This window comes from Bombus impatiens, unplaced genomic scaffold (genome assembly GCF_000188095.3).
Source record: "Bombus impatiens unplaced genomic scaffold, BIMP_2.2 scf_0463, whole genome shotgun sequence".
Classification (NCBI taxonomy): Eukaryota; Metazoa; Arthropoda; class Insecta; order Hymenoptera; family Apidae; genus Bombus; species Bombus impatiens.
In genome coordinates this window covers 1512994-1536876 of record NT_176882.1, presented here as the reverse complement: position 1 = coordinate 1536876, position 23883 = coordinate 1512994, and the positions used below count along the sequence as shown (strand labels likewise).

Below are 23883 nucleotides of genomic sequence, written 5' to 3'. Positions count from 1 at the left end.
TCGAGATGTTAGGTTGTGGTTCGTGCCGAAAGGGACCATAGACGAAGAGTAGTTACGGTTAAAACACAAATCGTTTCTTGGAAGGAAGCTGTAGCCACGTGGCTGATCCTTCAGGCACGCGTGCCTGGTCCTTTTGGCCTTTAAGATTTATTGATATTGGGATGTAGTCTACCGGCAGGCATCGAAACGGGATAAGAATTCAAATTAGACCATTATCGGCACGGACAAGCTGACTTTTCTTTTCCGCTAGTTACGCAATATATTTAAATATACTTTTAACAAATGCATTTCGAAAAAATATGTTAATGTCTAATTAGCGTTAATACGTGCTTCTTCGATACGTTTCTGTAAATTGTTCGGTACGAAACATTTACCGATTGTTTAAAATTTTCGTTCCAATAAAATTCAACAGATATTTTCTATTTAACTAGAGATTACGATAGATTTGTTCATAATAATTGACGCATGCATTATACTTGTGCACTATACGCACCGTAATATATCGATACGGTACAATGAAAGGAACATTTGCTAGATTACAAAAGACCTTGGATGAAAAATCATCTCTCCCCAATTTCTCATGAACTTACCTTCTTAGGAAAAGTACATGTTTTCCACAACTTGTGCAAGATATCGTAAAAGAGATCCCAGCTCGAGGAACAAGGCGCATAATAGGGTTTCCAGGTCCTTTAAACTTTAAAGGGAAGATCCTTGAACAGCTGACGCGTTCTAAGGTAACCATGTACACTCATTTGAAAAATTTTGTACACCTTAAAAAAGGCGTGTTGTTAGATTTCTCGGAAAATTTTAGGAAAGAAGTGAAAAGAATCGCTACGATTTTGCAAATATTTGATTGCAATCGGTGATTCATTCCTAGCGTTTCATTTTAAATTTAAAATCGCCTACCTTCGATCTTTTCTGTTGTATCATACGAGTCCATAAGTAGCATTACTTTTCACATATGGTAATACGGTTAAGCTGCTTGATTTCGCGATATGTACCCGAAGAAGTTTCAGGCAATTTTAACGTTGAAAGTTTTAATTTTACTATACGGATGCCGTTTGACTTTTATTAACTACGATTAGATTGGATATGTTTAGAACGTTTTACGAAAGTACTCGAACGCTTGTAATAGAAAACTTTTATGAATATATCGTGTCTGTTCAAAAAAATGTTTTGTTAGTTTACTAGTACTATAATGAAACACGATTATCACGATTATACTTATAAAATTTGAAGTCGATTCGAAAATGTATATATATAAGATACAAGATATTTGTTGAAAACATACGGTTTATAAAAAATTGGTATATACGGTATGATCGTTTTAAACACATAATTAAGGAATTGATTGTTCAGTGTAGGGATCTGCGCAAAGTGTATATTTGTATTCTCTGTGTACGTTTTCAATTTTGTTTCAATCTTTATTAATATTGTACATATCATACATATAAGTGTTCAAATATTTTTATCAACCAAATCTGTCCTAAAGGACTCTCCTGATTTATTGGTTCACTGAACAAACGACAGAAAGAACATAATCGAAGCGAAAAACGAAACAATTATTTCCGAGATTACAGGGAGCCAATAGCCCAAAACCAATTGCTTGGCGTGGGAAAACGGAAATGGTGATCGATATTTCTGCGAGGGTGAAAACTGCTTGAATTGAGTAGGATATCTTTAACGACCTAGACCAACTTTTTTCTAATAGTTGCTTAATTCCCACGGAAGTAAAAAATTTCGATCGATGCATACGTAGTTAAAAAGATCGTAAATATTCTCGACAAGCAATTAACGCCGATTATCATGGATTTTATTACAACATCTGTTATATACGATATGATATCCAGGTAGTAAAAGGAGGGTGTGCCCAGAATTTGATATTATTTTACCCAAAATCGCTATGAAATACGATCTTTTTCCGGTCTTATATTTACCAGGGTTTACATTAAACGACGTATTCTATCACTTATTCATAGATACCATTTATTTTTTTTTTTTTTTTTGGTATATCAAGAAGCATACGCAAGATGAAAAACTCATATTACTGCAAATAATTTTGTTTTCGAAAGTATAAAATTGTCGTGCAATTTTACTATTTTGCATTCAAATCGATTTTTGGTTCACACGACCGTTCACATGACGTAAAGAATATTGAAGTTTGACAAGTAAACGAGATAATTGGGGTGGGCGTAACCGTGACGGAACGTAAAGGGTGGTCGAAACATCGAATTGTTTCCTAAAGCAGGATAATTAACGAAAGTAGTATGCAGTTTCCCAGCGCCATATGTAAGCGTGTTGGTACATCATATGGGTCTGTTCGTCAATATGTACATTGAGCATGCTGCATTTGATCCCATCACTAATGAAAACCTATTGTTTATCGATATTTTGCAATGTCTTGGTAAATTTAAAACCTACTTACTTCTATAATAGATAATAATTGCACAAATTTTACTGGTGTTTATTATCAAACACCGTATCCTCTGTTTCTCTTGTACGTCACGCCTAGGTATCCAATTATACCGACGAGAATAATACCTCCGACAATACCACCTACTATGGCTCCAACATTACTATCAGTTGACTCATTATTGGCACAGTTCACTGAAAAAATATCTCTAGTATCTTCCTGACGTTATACAGATATTTAAGAGTAATGATAAATTTCAATTATAGAACCGATAAAATTGACGTTCGTTTTACCTGATCTTGAAGTAATATTTCTCGCCTTATTGAACGCGATCAAAGAAACTTTGCTGATAGTTATGACGACATTTTGAGCATTCACCGAAGTTTTATCGGAGCATTTGTACACATTGTTTAGAGGAGTGGAGAATATGTCGATGTTTTCCGTTATGACATTTATATATGAACCGGTAGCTACGAGCAAACTAGCATTAACATAATATACTATAATAATATAAAACTTCTTACAGCACATTTCGAAACCTTACCGTTAGCTCCAGGAAAATTATAATCATCTAAGTAAATAGACAGGTTCATAGATCGAATGAAATAATTTGAACTGTCATTCACAAAATTAAACGTAACCTTATTTTCTTTGTTTTCGTACTGGGAATTAGCTTTTGGATTCTCAGTCCAAATTAAATTCATTATAGATTTTTCATTCTCGCACGTGCCATTTACATTTACTTGCTTTCCAATCGGTACTATCAAAGTCGTTTGGTTCGTCTACAGAGTGTACAAGATTAATTTCATACCAAGCATGAATATTATTAGAACGAAGCGTGTATCGTGATGAAAATAGTTTAGATTCAAAAGATACGTACTGTAGATGTATTTTTTATTATGTAAGGTACTTTTATAGAAATCGACATATTAGCTGCGATGCAAGGCACATTTTCCTTATTTGTCACTACGTAAGAATAGCCTGTTACAGAAGGTATAGGTGTATCTCCGCCTGAGTTGGTAGAACACTGTGTCACTAAAAAAACAAAAGCATTTTTATTGTATTTGGAAGAATTTGCAATCTTTTAAGTACAATTTGACGCGATTAATATTAATTTACCTGTTTTCGAGCTCAAGTATGTTTCGGTGTTGAATGCGATAAATGTAACATTGGTTATTTTTAAGTAGATATCATCGATCTTTATTTCGTGAATAAGACTTGTGCAATTATAAAGTCCGTTATTCCCAGATGCCGAAAACAGATCCTGCATATTATATGACTCCCCCTGTATAGCTGTTGTTTTATCTAAAATTATTATTACGATGCGTTAATCGTGAAATAGGATTACAAAATATAAGAGCGCATGGATTTTGTGATATATAGACTGCGAATTCTTATGTAAATTCATATTTATAAGAATGTAATTAAGAAATTAGAACCTCGGTAAAAAATTGTTTTATCTATCAAATATCACAGAAAGCACTATATTTTGGATATCTTATATATTTTTTCGTACTATGCGCGTTCTATGCAATTTTGCATTTTCAATTCTCCTATAGATACATAAAAATCCGCAGTTTAGTGATACGCGAATGATTCCTAAACATAGTGGCACAACATACCATCTTTATTATAATACACGGTGGCCGCTACTTGATAAACGAAGAAGTTAGTCTCATTTTTACCAATATGAAATGTAATTGTATTCATCGTATTATTTTTGTCTGATTCTGACCAACTTAGTGTCATTTCAGAAGATTTATTACTGCAATTACCGCTAACAACAGCTGTAGATGGGACGTTTAGTGTTCTATTATTCTGTAAAATGTAGCATATGAGTCGATGTTGCTGTAACAGTAGCAGACCAAAAGCATATCACATGTTTTAGAAATTTACTTTTTTGTACAGTACTGTTGCGTCAATCGACATTCTCGCCAAGGTGCAAGGTATACCAGTATCATTTCGCCGTACAATATACGTGAAGTCACGTTCAAAATATACACTTCTACAGTCGGTTACTGAAATATTCAGATTTAGTTTCATTTTTGTAACCAATTGCATGTTACATGTGCGTGTAACCAATTTTTTCATCAATCGCTTGAAGCATCATGCTAGATTTGTCTCGGCTGATGGTGAAAATATTTTACCTTGTTTCGATGCGAAATCTTGTTGGGCATCGAAGGCGACTAAGAGAACATTGCGCATGGTTACGGTAATTCCTCCTATCGTCGTAAATACTTTTTCAGGGCAGCTATGGATTCCATTTTTGGCGGGTGCGGAAAAGAGATTCTTAAATGGCGCAACCATCTGAATGACTTCACCTACGTCTAACGGATTTATCATGTTTTAGCATAAATAATAAAAAAAAAAACAGATATTTTTAATGGTGCGATAATTTATACGCATACTCTGAGCATCATTAAAATGCGTCGTATCTATAAAAATGTTAGCAGTAATCACAGAAACGTGGCTGTCTATATCGTCTCTCTGTGAATGGAGTACAATTGTATTTGTTTTCTCATTTGCAAATGTCGATTCAGTTTTCGACACTTCTGAGTTCCAGTTTAATATCATAGTAGAAGTTCCCCTTGAAGAGTCACACGTTCCGGAAACATTAAGTGTGGTTGGAACTTCTATAATCGCAGTATCGTACTAAAGAAACGTAATTAATTTATATAAAAGTACTCTAACTTAAGAGATGTTTCATATCTCAATTCTTACTTGCGTATTGTTCTTTCTGTATGGTATCTTCAAAGAAATTGACATTTTTGCTAATGTACATACGATGCTGTTTTTATCCCTTAAAACGTAAGGAAACGTTGGAGTTTGTTTTTGGCCGGAGCATAGCTCTTCTACAAAACGATAAATGTTTATTAGATTTCCCATTCTTCCATACTCCGATTATTATTATTCTATTATTACATAATTATTCTATTATTAGAACGTTACGTGTTATTCTAGGATAACACGTAATATCTATTACAAATCGTACAAAGATAACATAGATATAATTTACCTTTGGGCGCAGAAATATCGCTGTTATTATAAAATTCGATTAAAAAAACGTTTTTTATTTTTATTGTTGCGTTACCAACTTTCACTTCCTCTCCTTCTCCGCACTTATAAATTCCATCCGTAACGGATGTAACGAATAAACGAAGATCGGTATCTGATGTTGCGTTAAACGGATCGCCTAAAGTATACATTTTTAAAAAAATTATGGAGTATAAGATGTGGCGTAGAAAGAGGTATTTAGCACTAAATTTTACCCTTTGAATTATGTTCTTTTGGGTATATATTGAGTCCAATAGAAAAAATTGAGAAATTTTCCTGGTCGTTGATAAATGTAAATTTAATTGTGTTTTCTTTGTCAGTGTTAGTTTCTTTCCAAATTAGTTTCATTTCTGATATTACAGATGAACAATGACCACCGACTGTAGCGTTGACTGGAACACTTAAGCTTTTATTGGAGTTCTGTAATGACAATTTTAATGCATCATATTGATTTACTCATAACCATTATACGCAATATAAAAAATATATCATATTTAGATCATACATTATTATACGGGATCGTAACGATAATTGACATATTTGCCAAAATACACGGCACTGTCGTTTTCGTGTTACGTACAACGTACAAAAAATCCTTTTCTGTTAGTAGTTTCCTTTCCTCGATATTCATCACATTTTTGTTTTCTAATCTCGATGCCAATTCTTGTCCATTAATGTTCTGAGAGAACGCTGAAACTTTTTATAACGTGATACACATTAAACCACTTTTATATACATTTATATACACGTCGTTAGCTTTAAATTTAATAATAAAAATTTTTTTTGTATTTAACACTTAACAAATTATAAGCAATTGCGACATTAAATACATTATATGATCTTACTGATAACGATTAAGGTAGATAAAAATAACAATCCCAATTGTCGGCGATTCATATTTCTTTCACAATTATATACTGTCTTATTCGATTCTGATAATTTTAATTACTCGCGACTTTAAATATTCCACAAGATAATTTGATTTTATGGTAAACAGGTTGAAAGTGAAAGAAAACGTATATGCTAGTGAATATAAAGGAATCAGCTTATCCCTACTCTTAAACATACATGTATCAACGTTATCGCTTATTTTCTGATAGACCGAGATAATACACGTTTCATTCGATATTTTCATTCGTTAATATATTTTTATAATTCATTACAGCGACGTATTATTACCTTAAGGACAATATCTAGAACGCACGCTTCTCCCTAGTTTTGTATAGAACTTTCATAATGTTTATATTTCAATTAATTTGACTAATTTCCTCACGCTGTACCTTGTCATATGTAACATTAGTCGATCGATAACTACGATAAAAATTATCTAATTACATAGTTCTCATACCGCTGCTACGAAGAAGCAAATCAATAATGGTAGATAACAACGAACTCGACAAAACTAAACTAGGAACTGATCGAAAAACTAAAATAAATAATAGGAAACAATTAACGGTAAAATGATCGATATATGTGCATTTTTGGAATGTCGGTTGCAACCGATACCTCTTATCACGGTTTTCCGTTTCTGTATCGCGATAAAGCCGTCGCTATCGATTCATACGTACAGTGGTTAACCGTAAGCATCAGCGAACAATATAATGCCTCGAACTCTCCCCTGATTTTTGTAGTTCGTGGGTGGTTGCGATTTTGACGAACGCCCTTCATGTGTTCGACGTGGGCGTAAGAACGGAGTGAAATTGAAAAAGAACGTGGCAAGCGTGACAAAAATTGGACAGGATGTGGTTGCACGCGCCCACGACAATCCACATTAACCGTGTATTAAGCAAAGGCAACCCCTCGCTCTCTTTTACCCGTTATTGTTCCTGGCAGCTGCCTAATTCACGGTTTCGCCTGATTTTTTCCTCCCTCTTTCTCCCTCGTTCTTTTCCTCTCTTCTCTCCAGACCACCGTTTCGCCAGTAAACTACCAACTTGTACCAAGTTGATCGCGTTATTACATAGTTATGAACTCCGATAATCATACAAACGAATAATAAAAATGAATCCTCCGTTCATTTTCTGCAGCGATCGTGTTATTCGCAGTATAATCAAAAAATCGCTAGATCGATGTTATTTACAGATAAGTCTTTTTTTCCGATAATCAACGCAATCTGCTTTTCTCTATATACGTCCACGTCACGTCATGTGTAACGATACAGCCAGTGGAAATATCTGGAAAATTCTTCTGTTGAAATATCATTTAAAACAGCGATGGATCCGATGAGTCAGGTAATGTGGTGTTTTACACTTCGATAATCGTCATTTCATCTTTGCCGCGAAAATTGCTCATTGGTTCCGGTCAACTTCTTCCTCCTCTCGTAATTGAGGCTACGTAGTCATGAAAGATATTCGTTTCGAAAGCGGAACCAATTAAAAGCAGAATAAAAATTTTAAATGGTATTTCAAAAAGAAGAATGTTTCTGATGTTTCCAGCGGCTTTACAAACGTTGTCGTAAGCGTGCAGAAAGAAGGAAGGACGCTGTTAAACAGCGAATAGTAGAATTTTCTCTTGTAAATAACATTAGTCTGGAAGCTTTCTGAGCGTACTTTTCACATAAATAAGTGTTTTATATATACGCAATTATACACAGGACGCAATCGACTCTGTATCTTGAAAAATGTCGGCTCAAATTAAATCAAATTAATATGTATCCAACGATACTATATATACGTCGTTTTTTGATATTTTCTTACCAGGCACTAAAAAACCGGTAACTCTCTGTTTCGCGCAAAATAAAGTTATCCTTTGATCTTTCGCAAGAATTTACGACAGTATGCGCAATGGTCAATTTGGTACGACCAGATGTTAGTCGTTCCTCTGTTTGCCTCTTTTAGAATCCTAAGCGATCTCGTTTTCATGCCACGTAGAAAGGGAAACCGGCAAGCCCTTTCTACAACGATGTTTGTCCATCGGTAAACGACGTGGCCCGTTTCGTTCGTTAATAATAGCGGCAAAGAACGATCTTGTAACCGATCGTTGGCCGCGACCATTGGGCATTGTGCGCTGACTGTAATTTTCGTCACAGGGATTTTCCAAATTCGCCAGGTAACCACCGCTTTGCGGGGGAGCCGGTTACTCAAGCAACCTTCAGACCCAACCATTTTCAAGTCATTCAACCAGAGATGCACGCCACGTGTTTTCTGCAAGCTGCAAAGCGTTACGTCCACGGATTACTAATCGCCTCTGTGCGTCGAAATCAGAGTTAAAATACACGACACATGTCAACGTTGCGTATAATCGCTATGCTATGGTGCATTCTTTCTTTATTTTCAATGTGTGTGTACCAGCATGCTTTCTTTTATGCGCGTAAAAGGATTAAGAATCACGCCAAACAGAGGGAGAGAGAGAGAGAGGAAGTATAAACACAAAACGGAACGCAGATTGAACCGATAGAAATGTGCACGATGGCACGGCTAACCGTTCGAGGTTTATCCTGTAGTACTTTGGCGACATTTTCTGCGATAGTCGTCTCCTGTGGAGTTGTATCCACTAAATTTCAACAGATCGATCTTATCGATCGGTATTGCTCGATCGACCATCTGTCAAAGACACTCTTCAAGGGTTGCTAACCCTTTTCTGGACCTCTACTGGACTTTTACGGACGAGCGGTTACCCACAATGCGCTGTGAAAGGTGGACGAACAAAGGAAATGAACGGATACGTCGATTGCTCGATGCGTGACACGAATTTCCTCTATCGACGTGTCTGCACTTACCGTATGTTTTTGAGAGGCACCGCAAACATCAATTTCGCATCGATTATGTAATGTGCGAACAACAGCGTTATTTCTCAAGTGTTCGCTGGAAATTAGTCTATCGTTCTCCGTGCGTCTTTTAAACTCGATCAAATGATAAAACCTACATAAGATAAGAAAGAAACCGTGAAAAGAACGTCTACTTTCAATTTTTGAAACGTAATCTATATTGAAATTTTAATTTATTTCAATGACGAATTTATTCAACGAGTAGTGTAGAATATTCTATCAACGATATCTGCCTATTCTGGGAAAATCTTTCCGTTAGAAGATTTAGACATAACGTCAGTTTCCAATTACTTTGCGTGTTAATGCTTTTCCTATAGTCCGAGTATGAACCGAAAAATATAAATCAAATCTGAAACATCGAACGCAAACCTCGTACAATTTCTCGATTAAGTCAGTCGTTTCTGTAACTTCGATTCGTTCGACGACGCGACACCACGTAACGGAAACGTAGAGAACACGTGCAGACGCGCGACTCCTCCTTTAGGAAGAACAGGATCATAGAAGGTATCGTTTAATCGCGACGATTGCTCCAGGTCGCGATACGTTTAACTCGCAGCATGCACAAGCGCGCCTCTATGTACGTGCACGCGCGATCGTCCACGCACGGTAACACGAGAGGAAGTTAAATTAACGAGTGGAGCTCCGCACGGAGCGGAGTTTGTTGCAGGAGGGAAGCAGCCCGCGTATCTCGGATATGCAAATTCGTAATAACGCTGTACGCCCGCGTATTACCGCGCGCGGATCCTCGACGCGGCATGCTCGTTGAAATTTACCGGAACGAAAGCCGCATCGGATAACGCTATTACGTTATACCCCACATTTTTCTTCCCTGCTACGATATCGGTTTCTGTACTTACGCCCTGTGCGTTCTCCAGCGATTATCCGACATTTTCTTTGCCAAATTCGAGCAACCCTAGCAAGAGTTCTGACTCGTACAGCTATTTCTCGTTTACTACGTTACAATGTTTCGACGCCTGTGAAAAATATTCGCATGTCAATTTATTAGTTTTATTATTATTATAACATTGACGTGCTAAATTTGATACCGCGAACATGAAACGTAAAACGTGACGAAACAACGCTTCATTGGGGAACGGAAGTATGCGATGCGACAAAAAAATGTAATCCTCCAACAACCCTTGTGTCGATAGCGGAATAGACATTTTTATTTGTCCTTTAATAATTGTTTACGCTCTTACGGATATATCGCAAAATCGCTCTGGATCTTACTTCTTTAAACACCTTTACATCGACGTGAGTTGTTATTTCGGTTGCTCATATAAGGGTCGAACTGTCAATGAGACGCATCCCGATTAACCGCGCAGTTTTTAGCGAAACTGGAGGAAACGCGTAAATTCGATTTGAAGTTTGGCGCGTAACGCGCAAAGTGTATATTCTCCTTTGACCGCTCGCAATTACGCGGATATTAACTTGTGCGTTAACTAAATTTCCTCGAGTTACGAGCGTAACGCGTGAGATTAGCATACGAATGTAAAAAAACGCCGCAGTCCGGGGAAATCGAGCGAAACTTTTCGTTGGTTCACACGCGACAGGTGCGAACGCGCGAAACGAACGACGTCGTCGACGACGCGACGGTGCGACTTTACGCGCGAATTTTATGTTCCGTAAACAAGCTACTCTTGCAGAACCTTCCCCTTTGACGCTCGCGTGTGAAAATGACCAACGATTCCCAGTTCATCTTCGTTCTTCTTCTCCCTTTTTGTTCCTGCTACCGAACACAGTGGTACAAACGCTTAACGCATTCGCTATTAGTACAATACGAATCTTTACTTCTAGAGTTGCATCTTTTTTTTTTTTTTTTTTTTTTTTTTTTTTTTTTTTTTTTAGGAAAAATATTTCGCGTTAAGCAATTTTGAGCGCGAATTTTGAGATACGGTACGTCCGGTAGGAAATGACCGAGGGAATCCCTTGAAGACATTTCCGTTGGTATTTGCTTCCGGATTAAGGGACGACCGATGGGCACGTGTCTTTCCTGTCAGCGAAAAGGTTTCGCACGGCGAACGTTTCTTCTTCGCGTTTTCGATCCGTCCGATTCGAAGAAATTTGAAAATTATTCACGCTCGAATTAATAAAATTTATATCGGACATTTGAAGGTAATCGCACCTTTGTCGCAAACTCCTGCGAATAAGATACTTTTCTAGATTTTCAGAACATGTTTGTGTTGAACGCGTGTTCCATGTAATGTCATTAATCCATCAAAGCTCACCGTTGTATCTTCTATACAATATTTCATTTGCAAGATTTTTCGATCAATTTTCGTTATCGAATTCCCCGTCCTCGGCATTGTAGTTACGAAAAAGAGTCGCAACAAGTCCTTCTCAATATCTTCCTCGTTATCATCCAGATTCTGGAATTTTATGAAATGTAAAAAATATTTATAAAATCAAACTGTATGGTTTGACTCTTAATAGGTTAACGAGCCACGCGTCGTGTAACGCAGGTCTGCGACACGAATATCCTTCGACAGGGTGTTCTTTGTGTAATCGTGGCCCATTATTTCCATGCTGGGGGCACGTGAACCATATGGCTCACGTGACCGTCGATGCACGCGTTCTCCAACTTCGATCGAGCTATCGAATTCACGAAATTTAAACTTTGCACGCGCGATCAGTTCCCTGTCCGCGCTTCGTTGGCTTCATGGGAAATAACATTAGCCGTCCAGTGTCCCTGAATGGGAACTTTTTTCCTTCTTCCCTGCAACCCCTCAAAGTATTCGTGTTCGTGTTCGCATCGGATACTCGGCTATTTTATATTCGTTTCCGATCGAATCTACGATTAAGTATTCAAATATTCCGTGATTGTTTCATACGATTTAGTGTGCACTACGTTCGAATCGTCAACGCACCGCAATTAGCAATGGGTTCACCAAGCCGTGGCGCTAAATATGCATCAATCTGCACCGATCCGAGACTCGTTTTTTGTCGATCGTGTATCCTGTGCGACGTTGATGACACCGTGTCGACGTTATGCTAAGTTAAGATGGAAACGCGTTCGAACGAATTATCGCTCCAGCGAACGAGACGTCTGAAAATCGGAATGTACACGACGGATCATGAAAATATTCGAACGTGTATCGTAGAAATTTTGTACGAATGTATCAAGTTTGTTATACGAAACGTTTCGATATTTTATTAGCGCTGTAACCGAAACCCGATTATCATGATCATGTTCGTAAAATTCGAAACCAATCTGGAAATGTAGTATATGGAAGTTACAAACCATTCATTGTGAACATACATTCGGAAAATTAATCAGTATACAGCACGATTGGTGGTCTTAAATGTATAACATAATATAATCAGTGCTAAAAACGATCTCACTAAATAGTATGGATTACTAATGTAGCGAAAAATAGAGTGTTCAAATATTTTGGCGATCTACGTGAAATGCGTGGTTGCGTTAAACAATCTTGTAATTTCTCTATACGTCTTCAATTTTCGTTTCGAGATTTATAAATACGATTATGATAATCAACTGTTGGAGTATTTTCAAGATTCACTGTGTACATACATACATTTCGTTGTTCTGACATGTTTGTCGAAACAACAATTCATGAAAACACGCATACATTGTAACTACAATCCTGCTTTCATTTTTATGCGTTTTTTGTTGACAAAAAGCCGTGTTCGACCGTTACAAGAACGGTATTCGTTCCAGAGAGCATTGTTCATTGTACAACTGCGTACACCTGCGCTTTACGATTGCTAAAAGCGGAAGAACTCCCCTGTGCATATGCTTCACCTGTGCTTTTCTATACTTTCACATGTGCACCATATCGGAGAAAGAGTGTTGATGCGTTTCTTAAATGACATTCTTTAGGAATACTTTCCTTCGAATTATCGTATATTACTTTTATTTTGGGGTGGACTACGTTGCATTGTTTATTATTGTTTGCTTGAAATCGTACAATGGATTTCTCTATCCATAGCTACGTTTTAAGTATCGAAATTATTTATTCGCAATAAGCAAACTTAGTTTCGTTTATGAATATGCTTCGGTTGTAATTTTATGTTACCGACAGTAGATGAGAATTGTATTCGTTCGATGGTAAAGTAGATTCCCCTTTTATGAACATCGAAAATGTCTAATACGATTTTATCGATTCAGGATAAACTGTTGTAGTATCTTCGAAAGTTTCAAGATTTTAGCTAGATGGCGTTCGAGTTGACCTTTCGCAATAACAACGCAGTAAAGGACCACCGCCATTAAACGATACTTTCAGTGGCACGACGTTACATCGATGATTCTTTCTCTCGTAATTCGAAGGTAAACGCTTACGTTTATACATTTTGTTTAAACCACGTAAGAACACTTTACGTAAGAATGATTATATCGTGAAGACGCGTCATAATCGACGAACATAATCCATCTCTTTGAACTTGAAAACGCAACAAGTATATTTGGTGGAATGTGTCACGAAAATCTTATTCGATACGACCGTACTTTATTTTCGTCTAAGTAATAATTCCTTAAATAATCCCTTTCAAGGACCTTAGTTTAGTTAGCGATACGTTCGAGGCGATTCAACGTGATATCGATTACTTTATAAAAAGATTCAAGGCACACAATAAAGAAACAGTCGCACGAAACAGATAACAATATATATTCGTTTATCGCATTCAAGGGAATTTTAACGCTTATCTATCGTGTTTGATCAATCGTATGTCTAAACGACGATTTTGTACAAAACTTTGTTGATCGTCGTCGATAGTTTCGTTTGAGGAAATGATAAAGTAATTTTGTGGAAATTAGGAAAACGGAATGCCGGGTAAAAGCAAGCCGGCATGGCTCGTAGTCTTTGCCGCCGATAAATTTATCATTTGCGTCTATTTACATCCGAATCGATAATCGACGCTGCGGGCGCGCCTCTTGCGGAGTATATGTGTATATATGTATAATGTATGTACATGTTTGATAGTGAACAGTGAGTATATATGTAACCAACGTATCCGCGTATTCGTACTGTGTCTGATTATTATTCGATACAGCTACGCAGTGTGCTATTCTCGCGAAAATTCGGGTCCAAACGCTTCCTCTCGTGAGTACAATTTAACCCTTTCGGGGCGTGTTTCTCTTTTAACAATGAACGTAATACATAATGTAACAACAGAAACTATAATTGTTTAAAAAATACAGATTCTATTTTACAAAAAAATTTTATTTTAATACAGTTAATTTATTTTTGCTTGCATCAGCTCTTAGGTATAAGGATAGCGAATAAGATGGTTTTTATCAATTATATTGGATATATTTATTAAGTTAACATACACAATTAAAAGAATAAAAGGCATGCATGTATGACGATATGCTTTAGAAACGGAAATAAGATTGTGACTTTAATTAAGAAGGAAAATGATTCTTACCGGCGATGGAAGAATTACTACTGTTAATACATAAGTTATATGTATACGTATAGATCTATACTATATACATACTCTAATATTTTTCCATTGAATATCGTAGTCGAAATTTTTATATACAAATGAATGAAATTCCCAGAAAAAGAAACTATAAGTAAGGACCAAATTTTTCACAAAGAAGAAGATAAATTACATATAAGTCTGTAGAAAATTGTCTTCCCCGAGCATGCAAATTTTCGCAGTTTCCAGATATGTAGCTATACATATACTAAGCTTCTTGACAATTTTCAAACGAATGTACTGCAATATATTTCATTTTCAATTTTAAATTTTAAAAGACACATCCTATCGTAAGAATACTAGAATAGGTTCGTTCAAATAATATTTTTACCGTTCTCGCTTCCGAGAACGACGCTTTTCGTCACGAGGCCGCCAGGTGTCGTCATCTACGCAGTTATCATTCTACACGCGCACGTTATACGACCTCACGAAAAATCCTCTCGCCCTTTGACATCTGTTTCCTTTCGCCCCTTTGTGACAGACCAGTTACTTAGTTTCCCAGTTCTATTCGACGATTGCATTCAATCCACTTTCTTTTTGCCTGTCTCAACAAGATCGACAACTTCTTAGTACATCTTCTCGTACGTCAGAGGCTTTAGATCACGACTTTTGTCCACGAGAGAGGTTAAAGCAACTGAAAATCGATTACAGAAAATTCCAAGATTCTGAAGATCGTATAAGTCTCTGTCAATACGATCTTCTCTTATCTTCATCCGAAATAACCGGTAATAAAACCTAAAGTTATTTACATTTTTATCCTCGTAGTAAAATTCTCAGCCTTCCACATAGACTTTCATTTAGTACTCGAACAACCGAACGAAAAACATGGTTTAGTAGTAAGATAACGAGCTAGAATCGACGTATAGTTACTCGTGACTCAACTGTGCCGATGACTAGTATAGTTCGAACGTGTTTCGTGAGAGTTCTTTCTATTCGACTCGTATAGACTATGGACGGACGGTTTGTAAATCCGAGGCGTGAATCGTGAAGCGACTTTGAAACGGTAAGATATACCGTGTTTGGAGGAATTAAGCTAGCTCTATCTAGGAACGGTATCGGGCCACGCTTGTAAGCAAAGCTAGCTTATCGTGACCGGTTATAAAAGAACACAGATAAATGGTACGTGGAGAGAACACGGCCGACTTGGAGATCGCGGTCGACTCGGTCAAGCAGGGTCACCGCTTCCGCGACTGTCCTACACCAGCGACCGTGTGCGTAGGCTCCTGCATATGTATCGTTTCTTGTAGTCGGCTCAGGTACGCAATATTAGGTCCGTTTTGCTGCTTATCATTCGGCGGACCGTTCTGTCGGTTCGTTCTTGCCGAACACAGTGGCTTATGGAAATATTCGAACATTTCTGACATCCTTTAGCGAGTATACTTTGGCTGTTACACGAAATATATTGTCACGACGATAGCGCTCGAGTTTGAAATAAATCTGAAAATGTATTAGGTTATCCCGAAAGCTTCTTTCGTTTTATAAGAAAATAATAGATGCACGATATTTATTGCTTTATATGTGCATTTAATAATGAAAATCTAATACATAGAAGGTGCAAGATATTTAGTGCAATATACTGTATTGAAAATTATGAAAGTAACTAAACAGCCAATTATCTGTTATATTAATATCTCGATATCAAGTAGAACCATTTTGAACCATATGTGTAAAATATTTTTATATTTCTCTCGTATACTAATTTTCGAACGAATATGTATTTGCTATAAATATCTTGTAACTTCTGCGTACGTTTTCAGTTTGGTCTCAGATTTTACCAATATAATTACGGCAGTCAGTGTGTTTCATTGTAGTACCAATGAAATTTCCAAATGTTTCATGCAATACACACAATGCTTGTATGCATACAAGCTTCTTGCGATAAGTTTCTACTTTTCTGCGATAAATGTCCAAAAACGTGAATCACTGTATGTTTAACATCAAAACGTAAAGAACGATGTGTACATGTGTTACACATTATACATATACGATACCACGAATGTATTAGACAATTTGTCCTCTCTCCAACTGTCCCTACTTCCGGTTCATACATAACAACGACCAACGAAGGCAGTTCGATTAGAAGAAATTCTCAATGCGACGTTTTATATTATAAAACGTGGAACGTCTTTATTGCTAAAAGTTTCGAAGTCATTTTACGCGCATCTAACAAAATAGCGAAATTAACGCGCGAGTATCAATGGCTCGAGGAAACCGATAAGACTCGTTTCCGTTGCAATCCCGCGTCCTATGGTTACGCAAATCCGATGGCCGATCCGGAAGAATCCAGCCAGCGAATTCGCGTTAGTTTTATCCGTAATAAAGTTATATGCCGCCTTAGGTAATGTGATTAACTGGATATCGATCGTGTAGTAGCGTCCGATGCTGTTCTCCTTGCAGTAGCTAAAATGTCTTATCTAGCATCTTTTTATTTTTCAAGATATGTTGAACTATTTGAAGTCGTCTATGGTTTTTATCTTCTTTAAGTAAAATATTATTATACAAGATATTACGAAATAATCGATAAATATTTTGAATCGTACGAAGAGGAACGAAGGCGACACAACGACAATGATAAAACTTCGACTATTTTTCTTTTTCTACGTGGAGTTTAACTTTGCATTAATCGCGCGTATGTGCCTATTAAAATAATAAAAGAAAATTCTGTGCGGATTAGATTTTATCATACAACATCGCGTCCTTCGTAATTTGGCAATTGCAAATATCACACGTTAGTGAGTCGGATTCAGAAATTATACGAGGATGAGTAAATTTAGTACGGCCAATCTTAAGTCTGCTTAATATTATTTATTATTTACGGTCGAGATCCGCAACGATCAAATCGTCGTTAAATAAAATCATTGTTAACTTCGAATGCATTAATTAACGATAATACAGAAATTTTCCATTCCATGTAACCAAAAAAAAAAATAATAATAAAAAAAGAAGAATAGAGATTTTTACGAGGATGTGCGTTCAATCTCGACTTCGAAATAAAAATCGATCCTACCATGAATACGATTTCTCTCGTCGTGATATTCTTTGCTCCGTTCGTTTTGTACGACTCGAGAAAGAAAATTTGGTCGATCGAGAAAACTGGCCAGCTTGGTCGTTAGTTCAACGTCATCGTGTGCAGTTGGTTCACTGGCCTCGTCCCTGTGCCATATGGAGAACACGGGGAAACAAATTGTTATCAATTGTGGCGATAATTCGCCGTTGCAGCGCGTTCGCCACCAAATCGTCGCCCTGTCATCCTGGTAGGACCCATTAAAACGCAATACACCGGAAGCATCCGAGCCATCGTGCAATCAGAAATTCTTGCTCGATTGAAAACCAACTATTCCATGCGCGAACGAATCTGGTAATCCAACAATTCTTTTATTCGCGCGGGTAGCTTCGACGATATTGTTCATTAAAATGTTCATCACGTTCGATTAAGTTTCACTATTTTATTCGTTCCGGTTTGGACTAGCATACGTACAGATTTTTGTGTAGACCATGTTTAATCCAACTACGATCCTTGAATATTTGTTATTCGTCTCGTTTCGACAAACAAAAGAATGGTTAATTAAAAAAATAAAAGACTAAGATCGACGCGAGACGATATTATATAACAATGATTCTTTATACGTTTAAAAAATCCGTGTCACTTTGATCGTTACTTGCGTTTTGTATATCTTCTTTAATAATTGCCGTTATTTTTGCGTCAGCTCTACTGTCGCGCTACTATACGTATAATTATTGCGTGCGATTGTATATAAAATAATTAAATAGATATCTAAAGTCCGCAATGCGTCCTGTATCGATAGTACAAGCACGTCATTTCATACAGATACATAGAGAACAAATAATGTACTAAAACTTAAGATCGTGTTCACCTAAAAACAAATACATTTATCGTTCAGTTAATTAACCACTTAACAGAATATGTACGACATTGTATATATGCAACGTGCATGAGAGGGTTTCTAATGGTAAAATCGATTGGACAGAAAATGATGCACAGGATGTAGCGGGGTTAATATTCGTTTGAGCATTCGAGACCATGTTGCTGCTGATAGGACGCTTTTCGTCCGCTAGATTGTAGATTGATCGAGTCTTTCCTAATTGAATCTTCCGTGGTGGAGGACGACGAGCAACGTCCTGAAGGTCTTTTCGACGAAACGTCGCGACACAACATCTCCGCAACGACGTTAATCTTGATACGAACGAAATTTTGATATTCGTTATACGCTGCATGTCTGCTCTCTTTCTCTCTTTCTTTTTTATGGCTGGGCAGAAAAATGTATCTCGAGTACCTTCCTCCTCTCGATATTTTCCGACCACGACTTACGGGCTCCGCGTTTTGCCTCCGATATTTCCTGTGCGCTCGAGTATTTTTCCGTGTGCACGGTGACGCACTGTGGCGTCATAAAGATTCGCAGAGATCGACGCGAAGTTAAATCGCATCCACTACTCGTCCCTCTCCGTCGTCATTTTGGTTTCTTTGTTTGTTTCACGTTAGGCTCATCGATACCAACTTTGATAACGCATCTTGACTTTTGACTTCGCTTTATAATTTTTCTTCAAAAACCACATTATTGTCGAAGTTTCGAATATTTTGTCGTTTTTCGACAAAAATTCACGATCTCAAAAGATACATACGTTTGAAATGGAAAAACGTAGTGCGTTATCCACTGGAAAAATGATTGCCTATTTTAGAAGGATGCAAAACTACTCATTGAAGAGTGCAATCGATTCTGAATCTAAATGGGACGTTCCTCGGCTAATAAATCATCGTTCCTTTTAATTCTCTCCAGTGTACCTTTAAAAATCACAAAGCTCCATAATATAAGATTCTAGTTGTCCTTGCCCATGACATTACAAAGTTGTTAAAAGGGTACGGCTAATTCTCAGCAGAATCAGCATTGTCAAACAGAAAATGTAAAATTGGCAAAGAGATAAGTTTTGCAACCAAGTGTCCTATGCGTCCTAAGTGCCTAAGTGTTTTTGCTTAAATTTCATAAGCTTCTCTCCGAGTTCAATGAATTGTATTTGCTATCTGACAGAAAGCTTTTAAAAGGGAAAAATGGGTTCTATGAAGGAAAGCAAAAGGTACAGTCACGAGGGATTAGCCTGTCGATGACTAATTGTAGCAAAGCAAAGTTCTTTCGTGCTGTGTACACAATAGAACCGCCATATAGCCCTGCTTTCATTTGGATCGCAAACACAATTTCCTCGATTATTTATTATTATCCGTTACGTCAACGTTAGAGGGATTTTGTTATAAATTTCTCGATGATTTTTCGCCTGGCGTAAGCTTCGTCCTCACTAGCCGATTCTTTTCTCGGTGAACGGTCCAGGGCCGCTCGAGAGGTAAACCTTCGAGCAAAACGACTTTCAGAGCTGGCAGTAATGTACTTTCACATTTGCAGACCGAGGCATTGAATCGTGTTGGAAACTCGTTTCGTATTGCGCGACAGGGAAGCGATAGGAGGCGGACAGAGACGCAGACAGAAACCACCTTCAACGGGAATGATTTTTCGCAACGACGCACCGACGCGACGGTGCCGCGAGGCTTCTCACGAAAATGTTAGCTGCCTGGCTCGTTTCGAGTGGAACGGTAACCCGCCGTTGACGTTCATCGGTTTCGCGATCGTCCACCGTGTCCGCGTGTTTCCATTCGTCCAAACTACGCTTGGCCCGATCTGTACAATTCGCTACAATTCAGGTGACACTCGAGGTGTATAAGATTATGACTACAGTGGATGCGTATTCCGACGAAGTGTCGTTCCGACGAATACGCCGAGACAATTAAATGTACGAGTACATACAGTGACTGAAAGAAGGAAATATTTTTACGAATATGTTGCGTGTGTTGGACAAAATTTTTTGAAATTTCATTGCTACTCGTATACGATCGAAGCTGATTATGTATCGTGATGATAGCAGCAGAATTTGAAACCAATCTGGAAACGTATATGCAAGTTATAAAACATTTATGTACTGTAAACATACACATTGTGAAAACTTAGTACTTAGTACACCGTATAAATGTTACATAATATAACATTTTGCGTTAATGCTGTAATGAGATACGATCGTCACGATTGTATTGGTGCGTCTTTAAAACAAACACTGAAAATGTATAGAGAAGTTGCAAGATATTTATCGCAAGTATATCCATACTTCGCAGAGATTCCGAGAGTATTTACACAGTCAATTATACATTATGTCATTAAGCCACGATACTCGCTGGTTAAATCGTATTTGTATATTTCGTTCGTCGGAACGACAGTTCGTCAGAAAACGGATTCATTGTAATTGTAACCAATAGTCTAAATTATTTAGATCGTTCGATTGAAAACTATCGACCTTTTTCTTCAAAATGCTTTCAACGATCTTCACCGAGTATTTTCGTTAAGACGTACGTTCCTGGATGAACTTTAGAGACCGCGGGCGAATACGGAGGTTCGCGGTACTCTGATATTTAGAGAGCGATCTGTATTCACGTTCTCGCGCAGGACAGCAAGTGCACTGACCCAGTGACACGTGGAAAATCTCTTCGGCGCGTGTACGGTGTGGGTCGCATCGAAAACTCGCGAGGTGACTTTGCCGGCTAATATCGACGATGACAGTCGCCACGGAGGCATGTAACTTAACTTTTTGGCAAGAAAAAAGCCACGTGACTTGGCTGACTCGAGATGCCTCGATAACTACGCAAATAGCGTCAATTTTAATTTTTCACCTATTCGGCCGATCGAACACGGATCTCTTTCTCGTATAATCTCCATCGACTTTCCAATCCGCGAGTCGCAATTCGAGTCCTCGACGTTGCTTTTCTCCACGATCGTATTACACATACCTCGCGCGTTCTACGAGGAAAAGCAGTTTACCGTCATTGAAAACGGTAACGTTGGAATAGGCCGATGTGATGTAAAAATTCAAGTGCAGCCCATTAAAAGGATAGGAACATTTTTTCTAATCTGTGAAGCCAAGGAGAATGACGAGAAAAAAGGGACAGTTTAGTTACTGAGAGACAATCGTCGAAATCACATCGTAAAGTAAAGCTGATAAGTAAAGGGTCGTTTAATTTGTAACTTAAAAATCTGACAAATAATTTTCTCTACTCGATAATACGGCGTGTCGTATAATTTTCTCTGTACAATAATGGAAGAACGGTGCAACTTTTCTCGGAAAGCGGATGGACGTTGTCGGTATATATACTGCCGGAGCCGGCCGAGAAAGGAGAATAACGGGACGAACGCTATTTATTGCGTTTTCAGGTCAGACAGGAGCGCGTGAATTTTCGTACGAAAAACGGGTGCCTGCAGGCTTCCAAACCTCTCTTTCTCTTTGTCCATTTTCGAAGGCACTTGCTGTGAAACCGTTGAGGGATTTTCAAAGTAGGGTGCAGAAGCACGATGGTTAGAGTGGGGTGCGATACGATGTGGCGAAGCGGGATCGAGGGAGGGGCGTAAACCGTCGTACGTACGGCCTGGCTCTCTTTATTGCACCCTCCTCTGGGTCGGTGCCGTGGACCCAATTCGCTCCGAGACCTCGACGACGTTGCGCCTCTAGCGCAGTATACCGCGAACGTATTATAGACGAGTTGGATTTTCACGTTCCGATTGGAAAATTCAGAGTCCCGCCCGAGAGAACTGCTATCCTTTAATGGCCAATGACGTCATGCGTCGCCAGGTACGCGATTAGAACAAGCCAGACTCTAATAGGATCGTAAACGTTTCGCTTAGCCACGCTCGAATCAGCGAATCTTCCGTTCCGTTTGAAAAAATTTTCTCACGAATTTCCCGTGGAAACAACCCTCCGGCTCGGTCGATTCGATCGTGCGATTCTTCTAAGCGCGATGCGAGATCGCGTTTCGTACTATACGAGAAAAAGAGCGACTGTATCTTTAGACTGGCCGGGTCTGACGTAGAAAGATCCGGTTTCAGTTGGCTCGGGCGCAAACGGATTATCTTCTAATCTAGAGGCCGAAATTTCAAACTACTTTTCGCCTACTTTTGCGAACCTATCGACTAGACTGACTATCGCCCCATAGATCAGGGACGACTGTTTCATTTCTCTAAAAAGTACTCGAGACGAGTTTCAAGGAATGGGCGTAGCTTCCGGACATGATCGGATCGGCAATTCGTAAAGCGGGTAGCTATTTTTGTAATTTACGAAAAGACCACCGCCGCGTTATTAATACTCCGTCATTCGAACGAAGTAGTCATAAAGATATCATCCTTTCCGGCACACGCTTGGTTCTTCGAGTCCCGTGTCCTTCGATCAAATAAACGCTAAATCGTTTCGACGGCATAAACGAGTAAAACGTCCGTTTCAGAAACTACAAAGTTCAAGTCCGATAAAGCGTCCTCGATGGAGTATTGTTTTACTCATCGCATGCGTTCTTGTTCGACATTTTCATGGAAAAACGATTTGCATGAATTTGATGTAAAAACAGGAGACTTTCGACCTTTCGCGCATTGCCGTTCGATTAGATTAACGATTAATCGCGAGGTACGAGCGCGTTCATTTTGTTCGATGGTAGTACGACCGTGAAAGTCCTTAGATCGCTTGGTATTTTACTTGTTTCCGTTTGTTTCACTACGATGATTACAAATAGCTGGTTCGACCACCCGTATACCGTTGTCTTGTCCTTTTTTTTCGTCAGAGACCGGCGTACCGTGGCGCACGGCAAAACAAGAAATCGATGGTGAAAATAATTGCACGAGACGTTTATTTCCATGTAACCCAGCGTTGCAAAATTAACAAACAAAACGAACGTTTCGCGCACGCGTTGCGTACACGCTGATCCTCGATAAGAACGCTCGTTAACGAAAACAAAATTACACAGATCGATCTACATATGTTGAAAGACCATTAGCGACTAGCGTCATTCGCCGACGTCATTGCGATTTCCCTTGAACGCGAATGCTGCGGCGAAGATCGGAACAGCGAAACACGAAACGCGGGGTACGCTTTCAAAAATCAACATGCAAACTGATCGGTTCCAGAAGATTTAATTGGACGAAGGAATTATACACGTCCCTTTTTGATCGAATAAAATTGCAACATTTTCACGTAGCAACGTATCCATATGTCCTGCAGATTCACGCGATAAAGAGGCCTCGACGGTTTCTTAAAGCGACGGTGGCGGTTGGAGTTGGAGCGCGTATACGTCAGAGCGTGGCACATGAGTCATCGAAGAGGAAACGGGGACGGGGCG

The 23883-nt window shown here is 38.4% G+C and overlaps 2 protein-coding genes across 2 annotated transcripts; both read right to left on the bottom strand.

Annotated features, from left to right (window-relative positions):
- Positions 1 to 1904: 1904 nt before the first annotated feature.
- LOC100748822 (lysosome-associated membrane glycoprotein 1) lies at positions 1905 to 5634 on the bottom strand. Its single transcript, XM_033321532.1, has 11 exons — positions 5430 to 5634; positions 5135 to 5265; positions 4822 to 5065; positions 4561 to 4740; positions 4305 to 4431; positions 4036 to 4238; positions 3533 to 3718; positions 3294 to 3448; positions 2958 to 3195; positions 2707 to 2883; positions 1905 to 2607 (listed from the first exon to the last, which is right to left on the bottom strand). Exons 1-11 carry the CDS (start codon positions 5617 to 5619, stop codon positions 2471 to 2473), a joined length of 1968 nt encoding a protein of 655 aa, XP_033177423.1. The 5' UTR covers positions 5620 to 5634; the 3' UTR covers positions 1905 to 2470.
- A 22-nt stretch (positions 5635 to 5656) lies between these two features.
- LOC117151832 lies at positions 5657 to 6475 on the bottom strand. The gene is made up of 3 exons (XM_033321533.1): positions 6313 to 6475; positions 5973 to 6163; positions 5657 to 5887 (listed from the first exon to the last, which is right to left on the bottom strand). Exons 1-3 carry the CDS (start codon positions 6362 to 6364, stop codon positions 5672 to 5674), a joined length of 459 nt encoding a protein of 152 aa, XP_033177424.1. The 5' UTR covers positions 6365 to 6475; the 3' UTR covers positions 5657 to 5671.
- Between the last annotated feature and the right edge of the window lie 17408 nt (positions 6476 to 23883).